The 20,772-nt window shown below is 37.7% G+C and overlaps 1 protein-coding gene across 1 annotated transcript; it reads right to left on the bottom strand.

Moving 5' to 3' along the window:
• Nucleotides 1-9,639: 9,639 nt before the first annotated feature.
• On the bottom strand, nt 9,640-19,293 carry LOC137040556 (V-set domain-containing T-cell activation inhibitor 1-like). The gene is made up of 5 exons (XM_067416290.1): nt 19,140-19,293; nt 17,648-17,691; nt 15,537-15,863; nt 11,997-12,305; nt 9,640-11,023 (listed from the first exon to the last, which is right to left on the bottom strand). The coding sequence occupies exons 1-5, from the start codon at nt 19,148-19,150 to the stop codon at nt 10,938-10,940; spliced, it is 777 nt and encodes a 258-aa protein (XP_067272391.1). The 5' UTR covers nt 19,151-19,293; the 3' UTR covers nt 9,640-10,937.
• Nucleotides 19,294-20,772: the final 1,479 nt, after the last annotated feature.

Raw genomic sequence — 20,772 nt, 5'->3', positions numbered from 1 at the left:
AGGTTTTCCCCTCTCTAATCAACTTTTTAATCAAAGTACGCTGTTCTTCTGAACAATGTCTTGAACGACCCATTTTCCTCAGCTTTCAAATGCATGTTCGACAAGTGTTGGCTTCATCCTTAAATAGGGGCCACCTGATTCACACCTGTTTCTTCACAAAATTGATGACCTCAGTGATTGAATGCCACACTGCTATTTTTTTGAACACACCCCTTTCAACTAATTCAACTAATTGCCAAATTGCACAGCCTTAAGAGCGTGCATATCATGAATGCTGGGTCTCATTTGTTTTCTGAGAATCTACTGAACCTACTGGTAACTTGTTTGCCACGTAGCAATAAAAAAATATACTAAAAACCTTGATTATTCTGGTTAGTCACATTGTACTGCTATTATTTTGAACAATACTGTATCATGTATATCATGATCATTTTTATCAAAGCGATTCTGAAAGTGTTTGTTCTTTGATTACGCACAGTAAGCGAACTGTGTAGTTGACCTATAAACTAAGAGGAAGTAAATGGAGATTTGTTGTTTTTTCATTCTTGTGGGAACATGTAAAAAAGGATCTGAAGCAGAACAGAACAACAGTGCCGTTTGTGGGAAAAAGGAGGCATTTTTGATGAAGCTCTAGATTGAGATGAATCTTCATGAATGCCTTCCTGACTCTGATTCTGGTGTGAAATGTGACAGGACTTGACAGAATAGGCTAGTTATTATGTCACTTATTGAACCACCTGAGTGATAAGGAATGCATACAGAGCATTATCGTTGTGTGGGTGGGATCTGTAGGCTACAGGAAACTATAAGGAAGTGACTACTTCTGTTACTTACTGGTGTTAGTTACGGTGGTTTTTGCATGTGATCAGGCGTTTACACAACAGGTTCGGTTCGGTATGTAATTAGCTATTTCTTCCTGATTTGTTAATTGGCTTTGTGATTACTTGAATAAATCTTTAAATGTTTATATTTCCATAAATTCCTTTTTTCAGCTGTGTATTTCTACCACCTATTGGTTTTTCCTCTCTTTTAAGTGTTTGCTTAACTTTGAGTGTGAGTGCTGGGAACTTTGTAAGTTAAATGATTTTACCTGCAAAATTTTTAATCAAAATACAGTTTTGAACAATTTGAACTTTTGATTCTGTGATATAGTAGATTATTTTCCTGTGTTGAAGATTGTTTAGATTTAGGGTTAAGTTTAGTTAAGTTTCCTTTCTCGTACTCCTCAGAGAAGGTTTCAGCTCTGCTCATGTACAGACAAACTTTGCTTAAGTGATTGTTTTGAACATGTTTTTTTTATGTAAAACATATTACTTTAGCTAAAGGATTTTTATTTGTTTTTCCACTGGATGTACTTTGCCCTTTGCTGGCGAATCTGAAATAATGCAACAGTGTGGCGTAGAAGGCCCCCCTAAACACCTCATACATTAATTATTAAGCAAACCATTTTTATTACTTATTTTCCTACAAAATGTGTGGTTCTATGAATGTTCTATGTATATATATATTTGTGTTCTGAAGATGAAGGTCTTACAAGTCTGGAATGATATGAGGGTGAGGAATTAATGATATATTTATTTTTTTTTATTTTTGGGAGAACTAACCCTTTAAGAGAGGTATCTTCCTCTGTAAAAGGGGGAAAATGTTCTGCAGAGAGTCTGCTGGAGTATCATAATTAGCATGTTTGAACTTGTAGGGTGCAACTAAAGACACATGCCTTTCCTTACTACTCCCAGTGTATGATTGCAGAAATATATTATGGTAATCAGATCTTGATATCTTTTCCACTGTCATTTCCAAAATCACTTCCAAAATTAAATGGAACTGAACCAAATGGCATAACGAAGATTGGGGCCAGTTGCAACACTTTTTACTAGGTAATTGTATGCTATGGGAAAGGGTTTTTTTTTTTCTCGAAAATCACATATTTGACTACAAAAAAAGCTATTGAACATTTCCATATTTATAGTGGAAGATCAAAAATACAGTTTATTTTAACTACATGATGACACGATCCGGCCTGGATCCGGGATAAACAGAGAGACAAACATTAGCGTAGATACCACTCTTCTTATGATGTAACGAGTACATCAGGTGTTATGGGAAGTGTTCCCGGTTCCGGCTGACCTAGTTAATGCAGCCTAACAATCAGTCAATTGATTTGAATAATGAAAGTTAAAAATGTTCTATGTGTATGCCATAGTAAAGAGATGTGTTTTTAGTCTAGATTTAAACTGACAGAGTGTGTCTGCTTCCTGAACAATGCTAGGAAGACTATTCCAGAGTTTAGGAGCTATGTAGGAAAAGGATCGACCGCCTGCAGTTGGTTTAGATATTCTAGGTATTTAGCCTAGTCAGAATATGAGTCTGAAACTGCTCCATTTGGCTGTGATTATGAGGCGTGTTTCAACCGAACCAGGAAAGACATCAATTGGATAGACCTACAACCAATCAGAGCAACGAAGCGATGCATTGTCAAATGTCAACAGAGTTCAACTGCACTGTGTTGCCAAGTCCGCGTTTTTTCCGCCGTTGTTTTCTATGTCCGCGGGTTGAAGCGACTATTATGTGCTATATATAGACCAATGATTGCGAATTTTAGCAGGCAACCTTGCCAAAATAACACACATTTTTACCCCCCAAATGCCATTTTTTCCCCGGAGAACCCCCCGAGAACCTATTGTTTAGGGCTAGTAGTTGGCGCATTTTGTTGTAAAAACTTGGCAACCATGTCTGCATGCGCGCTGAAATCAGGCTGGAATACACGATCTTTGCCAGTGTTGTAATATAATTTAATGATACACAGAGTACTTACCCAACATGATCATCATTTCTGAGAGAAATAGTGAAGGTGAATGCATATACAAACAAGCTCTCCGTTTAGGATTTAAACAAATTCAATCCAAGCCCCTTTGATGACGTGCATGATTATGTTACTGTTGATCATCTGTCCGTCATCGTCTAAAGCCCGCCCTGATGATTTCATTGGTCCGATCAGTTTCTGTTTGGAGATAATTACTCCTCTATGGAGCGAGGCCAGACCGAATTGCCCGACCTAAAAATGTTGTGGGCGGGGCTAAGTTCAGCTGGCATCCAGGCTACTAGGTATTATCAACTGGACTGAGTTTTGAGACCGCAATAGACGTGATGGAGTATAATGTGTTAAGAGCTCGCTTAAGTACTGGGGAGCTAAACCATTTAGTGCTTTGTAAGTAATAAGCAAGATTTTAAAATGTATTCAATGTTTAATAGGGAGCCAGTGAAGTGTTGACAGAACTGGACTAATATGATCATACTTCCTGGTTCTAGTAAGAACTCGAGCTGCTGCTTTTTGGACCAGCTGGAGTTTGTTTATTAAGCGAGCAGGGCAACCACCCAGTAGAGCATTACGATAATCTAACCTTGAGCTCATGAACGCATGTACTAACTGTTCAGCAATTTGCATTGAAAGCATGTGCCGTAATTTAGATATATTTTTAAGATGGTAGAATGCAGTTTTTCAGATGCTAGAAACGTGGCTTTCAAATGAAAGATTGGTATCAAAGAGCACACCCAGGTTCCTCACTGACGATGAGGGCTTGACAGAGCAGTCATCAAGTGTTAGACAATATTCTCGGTTACTACTTTTGGAGCTGTGCTGTCCAATAATTAAAAATTCAGTTTTATCTGAATTAAGTTGCAGGAAATTACTATTCATCCAATTTTTTATATCAGCTATGCATTCCATTAATCTTGTGAATTGGTAGGTTTCGTCCGGGCGTGAAGAAATATAGAGCTGAGTATCGTCAGCATAACAATGAAAACTAACGCCATGCTTTCTAATGATGTCTCCCAGCTGTAGCATATACAGGGTGAAAAGCAACGGTCCTAACACTGAGCCTTGCGGTAGCCCATACTGAACTTGTGATCGGTGTGACATCTCTTTATTTACTGCTACAAACTGATAACGGTCAGATAAGTACGATTTAAACCATACCAATGCAATTCCACTAATGCCAACATAATTTTCGAGTCTATTCAGAAGAATATTGTGATCGATAGTATCGAATGCAGCGCTAAGATCGAGTAACACTAATAGAGATACAACCACGATCAGATGATAAGAGTAAATCATTTGTAACTCTAATGAGAGCAGTCTCAGCACTGTTAGGGGTTAACAGCTTATGACCCCGGACCAGTAGTGAAGAAATGAAGACAGAGTCAGGATTGCAATTAATTAAAATAAAAATTTACTTAAGAATATTTTGCAGTTTCAAAAGCAGAAGCCAGCTTCAAGTCTCACAAGGAGTTCGTAGGCCGCGCTCCCTTTCTCACCGTCTCGTTGCCTCGCCCTAACGTACATACAATTGTCCCAACAGTTATACCGTTTTCAAGGTCTTATCCACGTCATTACTGCAATGTGGATGGTTCTGATTGGCTCAGAGACAATGCACAGTCATGGTAAATTTCCACTCATGTCAGTTAATCTGATGCAAGTTTCCACTGACGTGTCACTTGTTGATGCTTTCACTCAGAATTAGGCCCGTAGTGACCTTCCTGATCTGGAGCAGGCGCCAGCTTGCCCAGAACAACAAGTCCACCCATCGCTTAGGGTGCCCATTGTACACCATTCTGATCTGTAACATAGAATATTGTGCACATACACAGATACACAGTCTCGCCAAGTTGGAGCTGATTAAGCTCCAGTTCTAACCAAAACATACTGATAACATGAGCTCTCTTTCAGTGAGAGGGACACACAATAGTACAGGCAATATTCATCTTGAGTCTTTAGTGTTTCAGTAAAAGGAAATATAAAAGGAATAAAACATAATAAATTAAATGAAAGACAAATCCATATTTCCTCTCTGGAAGCCGGGCTAAGTGAGCAAACCCTGTAACTGCACTCCTGACATGTTAGGGGTGTGTGATACCTCAAATCCAAACACACAACCTTGTTGCCAGTGTTTAGTGACACATCACACATCTCTAGGCCAGACCCTCAGTCACTCCTCAGAGACCAAATACACACTTTAGAAAACAAGAAACAAAGCAAAATCATAACTGGAAAGAATCATTATAATAATATAGGTAATATAGGAAGATAAATATTAATTAAGGTTTTGATTATGAAGTTATTTAGGATATAAATATATACAGGTATATTGAAGCGGCAGTGGATTTCAGAATCCCCCCTTCAGTACTATGATACGGTCTAAATCCTGACTGGAAATCCTTACATATACCATTTCTTTCTAAAAAAGGAACATAATTGTGAAAAGACACGGCCTTTTCTAGTATTTTTGATAGAAACGGTAGATTCGAGATTGGCCTGTAATTGACTAATTCTTTAGGATCAAGTTGCGTTTTTTTAATAAGTGGTTTAATTATAGCCAACTTAAAAGTGTTCGGTACATCTCCTAATGTCAAGGATGAATTAATAATATTAAGCAGATATCTTTTACAGTTTTTCTCAATTGCTAAAACACTAAAACCCACCTGATTTAATCTGTTTCAAATGATGAGACAACCAATATAAGTACAGTGCATTGTAGGCTGTATACTGTACAATTAACAAATCTTATTGCCCTGAACATGTTGCTTTCCATTTGTTTACAGTAGGCTACGGACTGCTCAATACATTTTAACTGGTTGCAGCTTCATATCAACAAAGAACGAGCTTGTGAGATGCAGAGTACAGTACTGTAAAAATCAGCCTAATCTAATGAAAATGCATATCTATAGCACAAATTGTATTTATCGTGCGATTTATATGACAAAATGAGTTATGTGCATATGTTACGCATGCAGTTTTCGTGTGCATATGATATGCTTTATATTGTGTTATGTGCACGTACTCCAAACAACTCAACCTACCCAATGGGGTGACAATGCAAATCATATGCACAAAAAAATAATTGTGCCGTATAAATCGCACAATAAATACAATTTGTGATGTATATGCATTTCATGAGAATGAGTTGGTAAAAATAGGGCTACAAGCAAGAGGAAGAACAAAAAATTGCAAAGCAAAGCAGAATAGTAATAATTTCTGACCAATTTTGAGCTACTATGATCACAAGACAATGACAGAAAAATATGAAATTTGTTTTCAGATTAAAAATTTACTTCTGCCTGAGAACTGTTTTGAACAATGTGTTTTCTATTTTTTGCTGTATTGTTTACTGATTGCTTGATAGAGTTTATCATTTTGATCACTTTGTTTATGATTTGAGAGCAGTTTGATTTTGAACCCAGGTAAAACTGTTTTGAGGCGAAAGTTTCATTTTGCAATAGAAGTCAGAGGTTTTGTGAATAGTGCTTGAAGAGGAGGTTTTGTGTTTAATGGTTTCAGAAAATGGAGCAAGGTTTTAGAAATAGTGTTTTAGCAATTGAGAAAAACTGTAATAGCCTAGTTGGTATAGGGTCAAGCATACATATTGTTGATTTTGATGATTTAACAAGTTTAGCCAATTCTTCTCCTCCTATAGTAGTGAATGAGTGTAATTTTTCCTCAGTGACACTACAATGCTCTGTCTGAAGTGATACGGTAGTAGACGGCTGCATGGTTATAATTTTATTCCTAATATTATCAATCTTACTAGTAAAGAAGTTCATAAAGTCATTACTGCTGTGCTGTTTACAAACATCAGAAGCTGAAGCTTTATTTTTTGATAATTTAGCCACTGTATCGAATAAATACTAAGGGTTGTGTTTGTTTTCTTCTAAAAGAGTTGAGAAATAAGCAGATCTAGCAGTTTTTATGGCCTTTCTGTATGCAATCAGGCTCTTTCCACAAATTGCGAAAAACCTCCAGTTTTGTTTTCTTCCAGCTGCGCTCCATTTTTCTGGCTGCTGTTTTAAGGGCCCGAGTGTGCTCGTTGTACCATGGCGTTGGATTATTTGCTTTAATCTTCTTTAAGCGCCGGGGAGCAACTATGTCTAAAGTGCTAGTAAAGAGAGAGTCAATAGTTTCTGTTGCAACATCAAGTTCCTCTTGGCTATCTGAAATGCTGAGGAGATGGAACTGATGAGGAAGATTATGCACAAACAATCTTTAGTCGCAGCGGATATCGTCCTGCCAAATTTGAAGCGAGGGGATGGCTTTGCAGCCTTGCACTCTAAATAATGATGGGTTGTTTTTTAACCCAAAATGCTGGGTTAAGACTGTTGGGTAATTTTAGTTGGTTTATTTGATCACATTTTAAACTTCATTGGTTAGTTTCACATTTCCAGTCGTTGGGTTAAACCTGCTGGGTCGCAATGCTTGGTTGATTCTTCCCAGCGCTTGGTTGTTTCACATGCTTCCCGCCTTGATTCGTTTAAATTCGCTGTTTAAATTAAGAGTTGATGGAGTTTTGGTTCCTTGCCACTGTCGCCTTTGGCTCGGCTGGCTCAGTTGAGGACACTAAAATTATGATCGAAGTTATTCAACTAAATATAAAAAAAAAAAAAAAGAATTAATTAGGTCTTATTTAATTCTATAAACTATAATACTGATCTGCCAACATTGTAGCTATATGATGACATCACAGTTTTCTCCAGAACGACTGTTCAGCCAAATAAAATTTTGTTCCAATATTGTCCTGTTTAACACTGTGAAGCTTGAAACAATCGTCATTGTAAAAGCGCTATATAAATAAAGTTGATTGATTGAAATAGCACGCAACTCTGTCGTCATTATGTTAAGCCCCGCCCACCGACTCTATACACGATGTGATTTGCCCAACCAGAGTTTGGTTTTTATAGCTCAGCCTATATTGAGAGTTGCTAGACGACACTCACGGCAGATTAGATTTGCTGCCGCTAGGGTGCGTCTAGATTTCTAGGCTAACTCTTTGTACTCGGCTAAAGAATAAACAAACTTTTAAAAAATGATTTTTCAGCATAAACATTTTTTTTTCCTGGACATTTTACATTTTCTCTAATTTTCCTTGTGTTTTCCACGACTGGAAAATTTGTCATCAATTTTCCAGTTTTTCAAGGATGAGAAAAGATTCTATATAGATCCACAAAGAGTTCTTTATTCATGAGCTTCATAAAAACCTTTGTGTATGATTTATGAGCTGAATATCTTTTGTAGTGCTTGAAGTCTTCCACAACATGTCTAATTAAATGCCTAAGCTGTCTAATGGCTTTCAGCTAAATGTAAACAATTATACAAAATTAATAAAAAATAAAAAAAAACTCCTGGTATGCTCCCCTCCGGAATTTTTTGTGTGTCAAAAATAAAGAATTAAATGACACTTTCTGGAGAGTTTTGTGTAAGAAATTGAGTTTTGCATGATATGTGAAAAACTGCAAGGTTAAGAGCATATACTTTGCATTGTTGTAGTATCAACAGGCAAACTCATTTCAGTCATTACTGTTAATCAGTCATCACTTTATTACACATTGTATTAGCTTATGATCAGTGGTGGAATGTAATGAAGTACAAATACTTTGTTACTTTACTTAAGTACATTTTTCACGTATCTGTACTTTACTTAAGCAGAATAAATAGTGCATACTTTTTACTTTTACTTGATTTCATTTGACAGTTCCATAAACAATTAATTAACATCAAGTCACTTACATTTTATTGATTGCTTTATTGCTTTTGTTCTATTTCAGCAGCGAAAATATTTCCAAGATCAGATTTCCACATCCGAACCCGTATTGCATAGCAACAGTGCGTTATAGTGATGTCCGGTTCGCGAACGAATCGTTCTTTTTAACCGGATCTTTATAGTGAACCGGTCGAACCAGTTCACCAAATCGAACTGAATCGTTCTAAACGGTTCGCGTCTCAAATCAGGGCTGATCCCACAAATACTGTAGATATTAACTTTCTGCCATCAGTGACAGGCTCTCAAACTAAAAAATAAAACGAATATCTTGAAGTAGATGTTGTAACTCCAATCGTTAGCTGAAGTGAGACATGTTTTGCTGAGAGATCTGATGAACTCACGAGCAGCTGATACTGAGCATGCGCGTGTAACCGAACGTACCGGTTGTCGGATCCTCGGATCAGCAGTACAGAATCAAAACCGTTTCTATCGGACACGTTCGATACGGAGAACCGATGAACCGATGAGCTGCGCATGCGTGTTATTTGTTCAGAGGAACGAAATGCAGGTTAAGCGTATTTAAAACTAATCACGTTTGGAAACATTATAACAAAGCCGTCACTGTATTATTTAAAAGTTTTGGAAACAATAGATTGTAAAACGGTCAAATTAAACATTTATTTGTTTTATCAATAATGCATGATATTTTCAGGAACAGCTTTTATCTTATTTAATTTCTAAGTCGATAAAGATTTTAAAATAGATGTAATCAAAACAGTAGGTTTGATATAGACTATTCAGCTTGCAGCAGTTCGCAGCTCAGCACCCTGTGCTCAGCACACACACACACACACACACACACACACACACACACACACACACACACACACACACACACACACACACACACACACACACACACACACACACACACACACACACACACACACACACACACACACACACACACACACTGATACAGCGGTTCTCGAGTCAGATCGACCGGTTGCAACGGATCACCGGTACAGAATCGAGAACCGTTTCTATCGGACACGTTCGATCTTTCGGACATGTTCGATTCTGAGAACCTGTGAGCAGAGATACTGAGCATGCGTGATAGCGTCGTAACCGAACTGTTTCTCTCGGACTGGGACAGCTGATGCTGATAATACATGAGCACGGGTGAACACTGAGGATTTGTGTAAGTATTATGTCAATGTAAGTTTATTTAATCCGTGTAAAACATCAGTGTTTGCACGACAGTGACAGTCTCTCAAACTAGAAATAAAACTAATATCTTGAAGTAGATGTTGTAACAATCGATTCAGTTCTGTACTAAACTGTATTTAGTGCTGTTGCAAAACATAAATGAAAAAATGTTTCCAAGATAATGATGATGTCAATTATAATTATTACTATACTAAGTTTTGATTAGAAATACTTTATATGGATGTGTTTGAATGTATTTTCATCCGCCGGGATGATAGAAATGACGTCATTACGTAAAGACGTAAAAGAACCGGTGATCCGGTTTTTTTAACCGGATCATTGAAACGAACTGTCCGAAAGAACCGGTTCGCGGAAAAGAACCGAACTTCCCATCACTAGTGCGTTACTGAATCAAAGATTCACCTGCCGCCATCTACTGGTGGTTTAGTTAACTTTTTTTTTAGTTAAAACAATCTCAGCATTATTTAGTGCAGTTGTAATTTTTTCAGTGTTAATTATTTACTTTGATTGGTAACAAACCTATTGTATCTTATTCTAATTTAATTTATTAATCAAAGCTGAAGCAAAGCCTATATTTAATGAGATTAGGGGAAAATGTCCTTTATAAAAGGTAAAAATATCATTAATATGAAGATTTAAATACATCAAAGCTGATGAGAATGTTGCTTCAGAAAAATGACATTTAACTTTGCAGATAACCAGAATTAAGTCAGAATGTAAACTAGGCAACAGATGGTAAGAACAATTACATTAACCCAAAACTAACTCAATTAAAATGCCTCCGCTCATACTGTTTTCTTCTTTTTCATTATTAGAATTAGACATTAAGAGAATACATTTTTATGCAAGTACTTTTACTTTTAATACTTAAAGTACATTTAAAATCAGGTACTTTTTACTTTTTACTTAAGTAGGGTTGTCGTTGTAGTACTTCTACTTTTACCAAAGTAAATATATTTCTGGTTACTTGTACTTTTACTTAAGTACTGAGATTCAGTACTTCCTCCACACTGCTTATGATATAGCAAGCCATACAATGTGCCAAACAGAGACAGTGCAGCATATGATAATGGGGTTTGTCGTTACCATGGTCCACCTCACACAAACTTCTTTCTCCCATTCTTTCACACTACAACCCCAAAGAAACAAACACATTGCAATACTGTGGACAAATAATACTCACATAAAGAGCAGAACGGAAACAGAAAGAAAAGGCACTAAAAGTAAAATTTTCTCTGGTCTTGATTGTGCTCCTTGGTTAACTTCTGCAGGACACAAAGACAGTAACGTTAGGTTGAGTAAAAACAGATGAAAAGATTTCTCAAAATATATTTTTAAACATTTATTTGTCATTATATTAAAATCAACCTAACAAACTTTAGCTTAAGTTCATAAAAAATATATATACATTTCTAAATTATTTCTAAAATTATTTCTAAATTATTTGTGCCATTTAATTCTTCACCCTCAGGTCGTTCCAAACCCCGAAAGTCCTCCTTTCATGTTCGGAAAACAAATTAAGATATTTCTGACTCCAAAAACTATTAATGTTGCTTAAAGGAACACTCCTTTAAGTTCATTTTCCAAATCCCCTAGAGCTAAACAGTTGAGTTTTACCGTTTTAGAAACCATTCAGCCGATCTCTGGTTTTGGCGGTAGCAATTTTAGCATAGCTCAGCATAATTCATTGAATCTGATTAGACCAATAGCATCTTACTCAAAAACTAAAAAACTAAAAACTTTTTCCTATTTAAAACTTGACTCTTCTCTAGTTACATCGTGTACTAAGACCGATGGAAAATGAAAAGTTGTGATTTTCTAGACCGATATGGCAAGGTAACTATACTCTCATTCCTGCATAATAATCAAGGAACTTTGCTGCCGTACCATGGTTGGAGTGGCGCAACGATATTACGCAACTGTTTAACTCTAGTAAAGTTAAAAAATGTGCCTATTTTCAAAAAAAGTGGAGTGTTCCTTTAATAACATTACAGGTTTTTTTTATTACTATTTTAACAATGTCTTGACTATCTTTCTGACAATAAAAAAGTGTTAATTTAATTGCTGTCTATGAAGGGTCAGAGAGCTCTTGGACTTCATCAAAATATCTTAATTTGTGTTCTGAAGATGAACGGAGGTCTTAGGGGTTTGGAACGACGTGAGGGTGAGGAATTCATGACAATTTTCTTTTTTGGCTGAACTAACCCTTTACATAAATCAAACTTATTATTCACAAACCTAGTTCCACACTGTGAATTAGTAATTCATTTGTGATGTAGCATCTGTATTGTCCCGCATCATTGCGCTGAAGGTTGTTGAGTTTGAGAGAGAAGCTTCCATTCAGATACTCGGGTAAAATTTCAGTTCTGTTCTTGTATGCTGAATCCTGTGAGACTTTACCCTTAATAATGTCAACCACATTCAGGGTCTCATTGTGTCTCCTCCATTTGAATGTAATGTCTTCATTTGCACGCGGACGCTTTCTAGCAAAACAAGGTAAAACAGCAGAGCCTCCAATTTTACCTTTAATGGTCTTCTGGAAAGGCACTGAAAACAGAGAGTAATAATCTTTATTAATCTTGAAATGTTTGCGCTCAGTCAGAGAATTCAAATTCAAGTTCTGAAATCCAACCCAAAACCACATTTAAAAAGCATATATGCATAAATCTATACATATTTTATACATAAAATAATTAATATGTCTCTGCTGGTGGTTTTACATTTCAGAAACAAAATTATATATATATAATTTTGTTTCTGAAATGTAAATCTAATGTAAAATAATAATTTAATCATGTAATCCATGATGTGCATTTCTCTCTATAGGCGCGTTCACTACGGAGATGGCGGTCGTCAACTTAATAAACTAAAAATAATAACCGACTCACACTATGGTTTACTGAGTATTAACCGCTAAGGGCCTCGGTTAACGGTTAATGAAAAACTTGAACATGTGAAGCCCTAGTATGTATGTATTAAGGTATTTTGTATTTAGGTTATGTCTCTCACAGGGGACATGCACCTACTATGACAATTTCAGACCCCTCCATGATTTCCAAGTGGGAGAACTTGCAAAATAGTAGAGTTGGTGAGTGGAGTATATGAAATTGTTGACAACAAGTCTTTAAAGGCACTTTTGCCTGTTTCATTAGCCAATTCATGACGCTGTTGATGTTGAGAGAGGTGCAGGATAAAAAATAAAGCATTTTAATTTGAATGCTTTTAGCGTGTGTGATTTATCGCGGGCACGAGTCGGGTCACGGGCCAAATATTAACGGGTCTGGGCGGGTGCGGATTTAATTTTGATATTTTCACGGGTCACAGGTCGGATCTGGTGCTAAACCTTGGGTACGGGCGGGGGCGGGTCTCCAAAAATGGACCCGTGCAGGACTCTGGTTTGTGTTGTGACTTGAGCAGACACGTTCAGTTTTTAATTGTAGTGTCTGTTCTCTAACTGAACTAAATGTTTTTTATTACTATAAAAATCAAAACGATGGTGAGGTAGTGCTGCGGTGGGCAAGTGATGTAATCAGTGGGAGTGGCCTCGTAGGGCATCAATAATCATGATTAGAAAATTGTATTAATTGTGCAGCCCTAATATCTTCAAACACTATTTTCATGGTTCTCCAACAGACATTCACTAACTATAAGTAACTGCAACACAATGTTAACTAAAGCCGAGGACACACCTAACGACTGTTAGGCCGATTATGAATGGACTTTGGTTGTTACGACTAATTATGCTCAAAAGCGCTGAATCAGGGACAGTTGCGTTGTCTCTGTGTTTACAGTCTGTGTCAAAATCATGCAGTGTGCTGTATTTTAAGATTCTAGTCTTAGAATTTAAGAAACAGTCATTGCCAGTCCTCCTCACAACGATTGCTAGTTTAATATTTTTCTGTTTAATATTTGCACGGATATTGCAGATGACGTCACTGTTTCTTGGACACTATCAGTTTTTTTAAAATAAGCAAGATTGTAAAAAGATTTAAAGTGTGTGTGTGTGTATGTGTAAGGACCGTGTAATGCCGTTAAATGCGAGCGTGCTCGCCTTTCAATCATGCGGTGCGTTGGAATAACATTTCTTTCTTCCATAATATAAAATTAATGTTGGGAAACTTAAACTCGTAGATGAACCCTATTTGAGACTGCGGTATGAATGCATCACAAAAATCACGTGCTCTATGGGCACTGTTATTGATAGAGGAAGCAAAAGTTGTTTTACACTCCGTGATAAAGGCCTATTAATATTTAGCGGTAAACATAAACGGTCAGTTATCCAGATGGCGACAACTTGACGTGATCAAATGTAAACGTGCTGTGTCCTGATCGACTGATGAGCCGATCGGCAATCGCATATGCCAAGTGTAAACGCAGACAAAATAAGTTACCTCTAACAGTAGATTATTTATGATAACAAGCTAAATAAATAACAAGTAAATGTCCTGTCTTGATTGTTAATATTTATTTTATCCAAGAATAGTACGTCAAAAATGTGTTTCTATTGAGTGCGCCATACTATCCACTAGCCAGACCGATAAAAACGACTTTATTCAACAAACATAGACCTGAAGAAGTTAACTTCGGGCCAGGCGTAACCGTAACCGTGGCAATGCGTGTTCATCCGATGAAATGGTTTATAGCAGTCTGGCTCCGTCGTAAACGTTTGTGCTGTTCTCTGACTGCCAAAGATTAAAATCCGCTCCAGTCGAAGGAAAGTCTGTAAATGTGTTCTTAGTTCAGTCTTTGAAAGACTAGTTTTACTAGTTTGAAACATTCTGTGTGTCCCCGGCTTTATTCTACTAACCCTACCGTCTACTAATAATGTCATGAGAGTTAGTTAGATGAGAGATTAAATACATTTAAATTACTTATAGCAATATATTGCCATATATTGTAAAAACTGTTATAATCAATGTTTGTTTAAAGGGTTACTTCAGCGATTAGCATATGGCTTTGTATCAGTAGAAACCCTGGAGAATATTCAAATTATTGTGCTTTCCCCTCTCATATCTCCCTGAGACGAGAGATTTATGCATTTTATTTCTGGAAAAATTCCTCCTATGATGCAAAATGACAATTTTTGCATCATAGGAGGAATGTTTGCCCAGAGGCTAAAGACTACAGCCAGCAGAGGGAGCCATTTCCGCATGTTTTGAATCCGGCATTGGGGGATGGGAGATTACACTCAGCTTGCAGGGAGAGCTCAGCTTGCAGACAGGATCATTTAAACGGAGCTATGGTGTGCAATGTAAGTCTTTTAACTTCTCAAATTCATTTCTATGAAAGTTAAGCTTGCAAAGGCATGAACTGAAACGCGCCAGACTGAACTCGCGTTGTGAATGTATGCCGCGAGTGTAGTCGCGATTACCTCAGCTCTCATCACTCCTGCAGTTAGTGCTCAGTGCTGTGAGACTCGCGCGGTGACTCACTCATTATATTGAACAGACACGTTCAGTTTTTAATTGTAGTGTCTCTAACTCAGTCACAGTAATGAAGTTGTTGCCGGGAATGGCCTCACAGGGCAGCGAAGCATTCTGGGAATTGTAGTCTTTCATCCCCATGGGACAAAAATACATTTTCTGTCTTTTCTCAGTCTAGAAGACACCAAATTCAAAAATAATTTCACATTTCTACTGCATTGATGACCCAGTTTAAATACAGATTTATCTTCCCAGCGCTGAAGTACCCCTTTAATTATTAATTGGCAAGTCCCCCCCCCCCCACCCCACCCCACACACACACACACACACACACGCACAACACACAAACACAAACCTTCAATGTGTAGCTCCACAGTCCGGATGACTGATTCCTCAATGATGTAGCACTGGTACTTTCCTGCGTCACTGTATTGGAGATTGTTGAGTTTGAGTGAGAGGTTTCCCTTCTCATACTTCTCAGGGAAGGTTTCAGTCCTGTGCTTGTATGCCGGATCTTGTCCTTCTCCAGAGCCTTTACCATTATTAATGTCATACACTTTCAGTCTGTCATGATGTTTCCAATTGACTCTGATTTCTTGAAGTTTAAGCTGAGGTTCATTAGACAAACACGGTAAAATTACAGAACCGCCACTTAAACCCGTAACGTTGACCTGCAGAGAAACTGATAGGGAAAAAAGAAAAGAAGTTACAGTAATAAAGAAACATGGTGTTAAAGGATTAGTTCACCCAAAAAGGAAAATTAGCCCATGAATTTCTCCCCCTTAAGTTATTCTAGGTGTATGACGTTCTTCTTTCAGAATGAATACAATCAGAGTTGTCCTGAAATGTCCTGGCTCTTCAAGCTTTATAATGGCAGTGAATGGCTGTTTCTTTTTTGAAAAAAACAGAGCGGATGGAGGCGTATCGTGTGGGCTCACGAGCGCGCAGCTACTGCACGAGAGCTTCTGAAAGCTGTGACGTCCTCAAGCGTGGAAAAGAAACAGTTACCCTAAATAAACCATGGCTATCAATCAGATTCAGCTAATACAGATATGATCCAGAATCAGATCCAGAGGCTGAAATAAATTGAACAGGAAAAACAGCAACAGCAGAACGTCCGTCTCTGTGGTATACTGTATTTAGCGGCCTGTCAACATTTGTGTGTCTTTACTGTGATTTTACTCGTGGTTTATGAGGACATGATTTGGTTTATGGACTATTGTATGCGACTAAACCTTAGCAATCTCAAGCGAAACAGTTTTGCACATCAGACTGTGTTAAAGTGTTAATTAGAAAAACAATGGAGTAGCGCATCTGAATGTGCTTTGTGTGAACTCCCCCTAGGTTTATGTTTGGGTGGTTTTACAATAAAAAAAACTGACACCTATATTGGTCAGCTAAACAAATGTATTTAAGCACACACCATACATTGCATGCTCCATTGATAAATTAACTATATACGATCGTGTTGTTTACTGATGTTTACTTACGCGACGATAGCCAACAACATAGATATTTAAAGCAGTTTTACTCACCGCCTGCTTCCAAAGCACAACCGTGAACCTTTATAGTCACCGCTCCATTGTAAAGTTTACAGTTTGTAAAGTTTTAAATATGGATACAATCCCATTGATTCACTTTAAAAGGCCTTCATTTTTTTATATATAACTGATTTTATTCGTCTGAAGGAAGAATGTCATATACACCTAATAAAGCCTAGAAATCTAGACACCCTAGTGGCAGCAAATCTAATCTGCCCGCGAGTGTCGTCTAGGAACTCTCAATACCCTTCTGAGCTATAAACGGCAAACTCTTGCTGGGCCAATCACATCGTGTATAGAGTCGGCGGGCGGGGCCATAATGACGACGGCCGAGTTGCGTTTGCGTGCTTCTAGTAAACACAGAAACTGGCGAACGGCGGTCTTTCAAATCAGCTTTGACCGTGACTCTGGAAGACTTGGATTTAACCTTTTAGAACAAAGAACGGCACTAAAGTCATTCCTAAAAAAGGGAAGATGTGTTCGGAGTTTTCTTGACCGGATACGGCGAAAGTTTAATCTATCAACAAGCTCTGTTTCACCATCGTTGCTCTGGTTGGTTGTAGTGCTATACGATCGCGTGCAGAGGGAGTTTGAAAGACAACCGTTTATCCGCCCCTCGGATTGAGCTGTCAATGGTGAGTTTCCAGACCAAACATCTTGACGTAGGTCTGGCTTGTCAGGTTACACCTAATATGGCTTGAGGGACAGAAAAGCATCATAGGCTAATTTTCTTTTTTTGGGTGATCTATCCCTTTCACACACACACACACACACACACACACACACACACACACACACACACACACACACACACACACACACACACACACAATAAAAAAAACATTAATTAATGCATGTTTGTTATAACTAGGTTTGATTCTTTATCATGAACGCATATAATCATGAGAAGATCCTTAGTGCTTACCTTTACTAATCACCAATAAAAGATGAAATGAAACAATACAGCATCTGCAAACAGAAATAATTGAAGTATTACTTTTAGCAATGTAAAACGATTCACATTCCTGCTGTTAAAGTGCTTGCTTAGTACATTATTGTAAACTGTGTTAAACAGCATTATGCCAAATTATGTCTGTAGAGTTCACCCTTAAACATTACACTAACAGAAACACAGATAGAAGTCTTCCTACTCCAGAAAAGTAAATATTTCACAAATCAAAGCCATTTCTATTGAATGTGCTTAAGCTTCTGGATCAAAGTCTCTGGTCAGTTTAAATAGAGCATACTATTTAATTATCAGCAGGCAATTATGAGCGATTATAAAAAGTTTTGAACTTATTTTTTATTTTGCAGCGAGATTCGAGCGCAATGGTTAAACGTTAAACGGTATTGGAATGGAAAAGCCTGTGGAAAAACCAGGGGAAAACTCGTGGCTTAGGACGCCTGTCCACCAAAGCGTTTTGTTTTTTCAAGCGGCTGGCTGGCGTTTTTAGAATGAGGCGCTGAGGCCGCGTGCTGAAAGCCTCGCTGTGCGCGCTTGAGAGTTTGGGCAGCGTGTTTTTTTTTTTTTTTGGTTGAGACTCTTTGCTGGTTATGGTACGGAATATCCGCGGGAGTGTGTCAGTATATTTTCACAGATAGTTTGTTGGCCAAGAGTTGAAGAATGTGAAGATTCTCAGCGCCTCGTTACGCTCGACGTCGTTCTAAAAGCGCGGCGCTCCCCTTGAAAACATTGAATACGCCAGCCAGCCGTGTGAAAAAAACGCTTTGTTGGGCACACGGCATTAATGTTCTATCTAAAACATTCATGCAGGGAAACCCAATTTTCTTTAAGTTACCGGTACTTGTCATAAACAATATGGCAATATACAACGGCACTGTAATCGAAATATAGAATTTGTAAGCAACAAGAAACATGACAGTATAACGTTAACTTTAAATACACAAATCAGGATACATTTGTTTTTGTTTTCTCAGTGAGTTTTTATGATGCTTAATATTCAGGTGATTTTTAGCATTTTTTTGTTTCTGTGTGGAAAATTGCTCAAAATAGCATGTGCTGTGTAAGTTAGGCACAGAGCGTTTTGAAACAAAGTTTATTATCCACATTAACGTGGACGAAGTATTATACTTATAGTAGACTATCTTTCTGTATAGAAACAATTGCATAGTCATATATAAGCTACAAGTTCAGACATGCTATTCGTGTTAACGTTACCCGCAGCAGTTCGGAATCTACATTTTAAGAGAAGAGGTCTTCAAACTTGTGAGAAATGTTATCATTGTCCAGTTACTTAGCCTTATTAGTATCAGGTGGTCTGTGTGCAACCACGGAATTATACTAAAGTTTGCATTTAGCCGCGTTAGCACAGTTACCATTTAGGCCCATTTCATTTTTTTTATTTATTTACTTTTTCTCTATAATGCTCTGACGTGAAAATAACCAGATCACGTACCTGACTATCATGACTTAAATGTTAAATAGATAGCTAATGTTTCTTATTTTAAATGTGGACGTCTGCCGTATTATTTTTTAAAAATGACTAGAAACGCGGTTTGGCGTCAGCGAGATTCAATTCCGAAAGGTTAACTTTCGGTTTTACGACAGCTAGCAACGTGCCGTAATTCAAGCCTGTCGCAAAATACTCCAGGGGTGCGTCTCAATCAGCGCCCTAGTTCAGTAAGGGCACTGATTAGGGATTCAGCCCATTGACTTATGTCCTGATCAGTGCCCTAACTACTGAACTAGGGCACTGATTGAGACGCACCCCTGGACTTTTCGTGGTAAACTCAAAATACAGTTCTCTAAAGTTAATATTTAGGAGCAAATATGTTAAAGACTTGCGGGCAAGAATACGTTTTTTACGTGACAACAAAAAAAACATTGTTTATTCAGCGTACTAGAAGCGACTCCTCAATTTTTTAGCTTTACGCGGAGGCTCCTCTTGCACGCTGATCAACATCACATAAGCTTCACGGGACATCGTTAGCCGCATAGCATAATTGCCCAAATCATTTTTTGTCCAATATGATCTGGGCAATTATGCTATGAGGCTAACGATATATGCTGCCTAACGTGCAATCGGAAATGTCCTTAATTCCCACTGCATAAATAGTGAATGCGAGCTTTGCGTTCAATTGCTTTGTTGTCGGAATACAGGAATAATGGACTCTTGCATGATTATTGGGGAAATCTTGTTAAAATTATAACGTTATATGTCCCATTCACAGCGCTAGTTCGCATGTCTAGGATTCTGGAATTTCGGTCTATTTTCAATGTGTATAATTCATACAATATAGGCCTATATACTTCAAATGATGTTTGAATGATATTCATATGTATGCATTAATGATATTACGACACAATAAAGCTGTTGTGGGAAAATAAACTAATAAATCATAGTCACAGCAGTTGTTCCCTCAGCTCCACCGAGTTTAAAGTGCATGGCCCGTCCACTATCGGAGTGTCCAATTACACCGTGCAAAGTGCCTTATTAAGAGATACAAAAAAAAAAAATAGAGGACATATTTTGTCTTCTTCAATGGCGTAACGTTAAATTAGTCCGTAAAGTGTTCTCCCCGCCGCCGACGAGAACTTCAAAATTAGCTCTGGTCGCCCTGCCAACAAGGGCTCGACTGCTGCGTCGCAATTCGGCTACTTCACTACAACCTAAAAGTAGCCTATATAACGTACTTTTTTTTCAAGAAAAAGTCCATACTTTTAAGTGTGTAGCAGAAAAGTATGCAAGCTTTGAGACACTACTTCGGGTGCGTCTCAATCAGCTCCCTATATTGTTCAGTTGTCATGGTTCGTCATCTTTAACGGACTCTGCATCCAAAAAAAAAAAAAAAAAAAAAAGTTACCATCTGCCCTGTCAATCATCGGCAGATTCGTCACTAAAATCGTCCACATTTAGTTTAATTTCCTACCGTATCGGAAAGAAATGTAGTAACACGTTGATCTGCCATATGGGTCTTTTAATGCAGACACTCCCATCATATTAACAACGGCAACATGTCCTCAACGATATCTAGATATTATTTTGTTAAATTATTTCTGGGTGATAAGAGTTTGCGGTGGAGAAAAAC

This window comes from Pseudorasbora parva, chromosome 14 (genome assembly GCF_024679245.1).
Source record: "Pseudorasbora parva isolate DD20220531a chromosome 14, ASM2467924v1, whole genome shotgun sequence".
NCBI classification, from domain to species: domain Eukaryota; kingdom Metazoa; phylum Chordata; class Actinopteri; order Cypriniformes; family Gobionidae; genus Pseudorasbora; species Pseudorasbora parva.
Note: the sequence above shows the minus strand (reverse complement) of the source record. Positions and strands in the feature narration are given on the sequence as shown.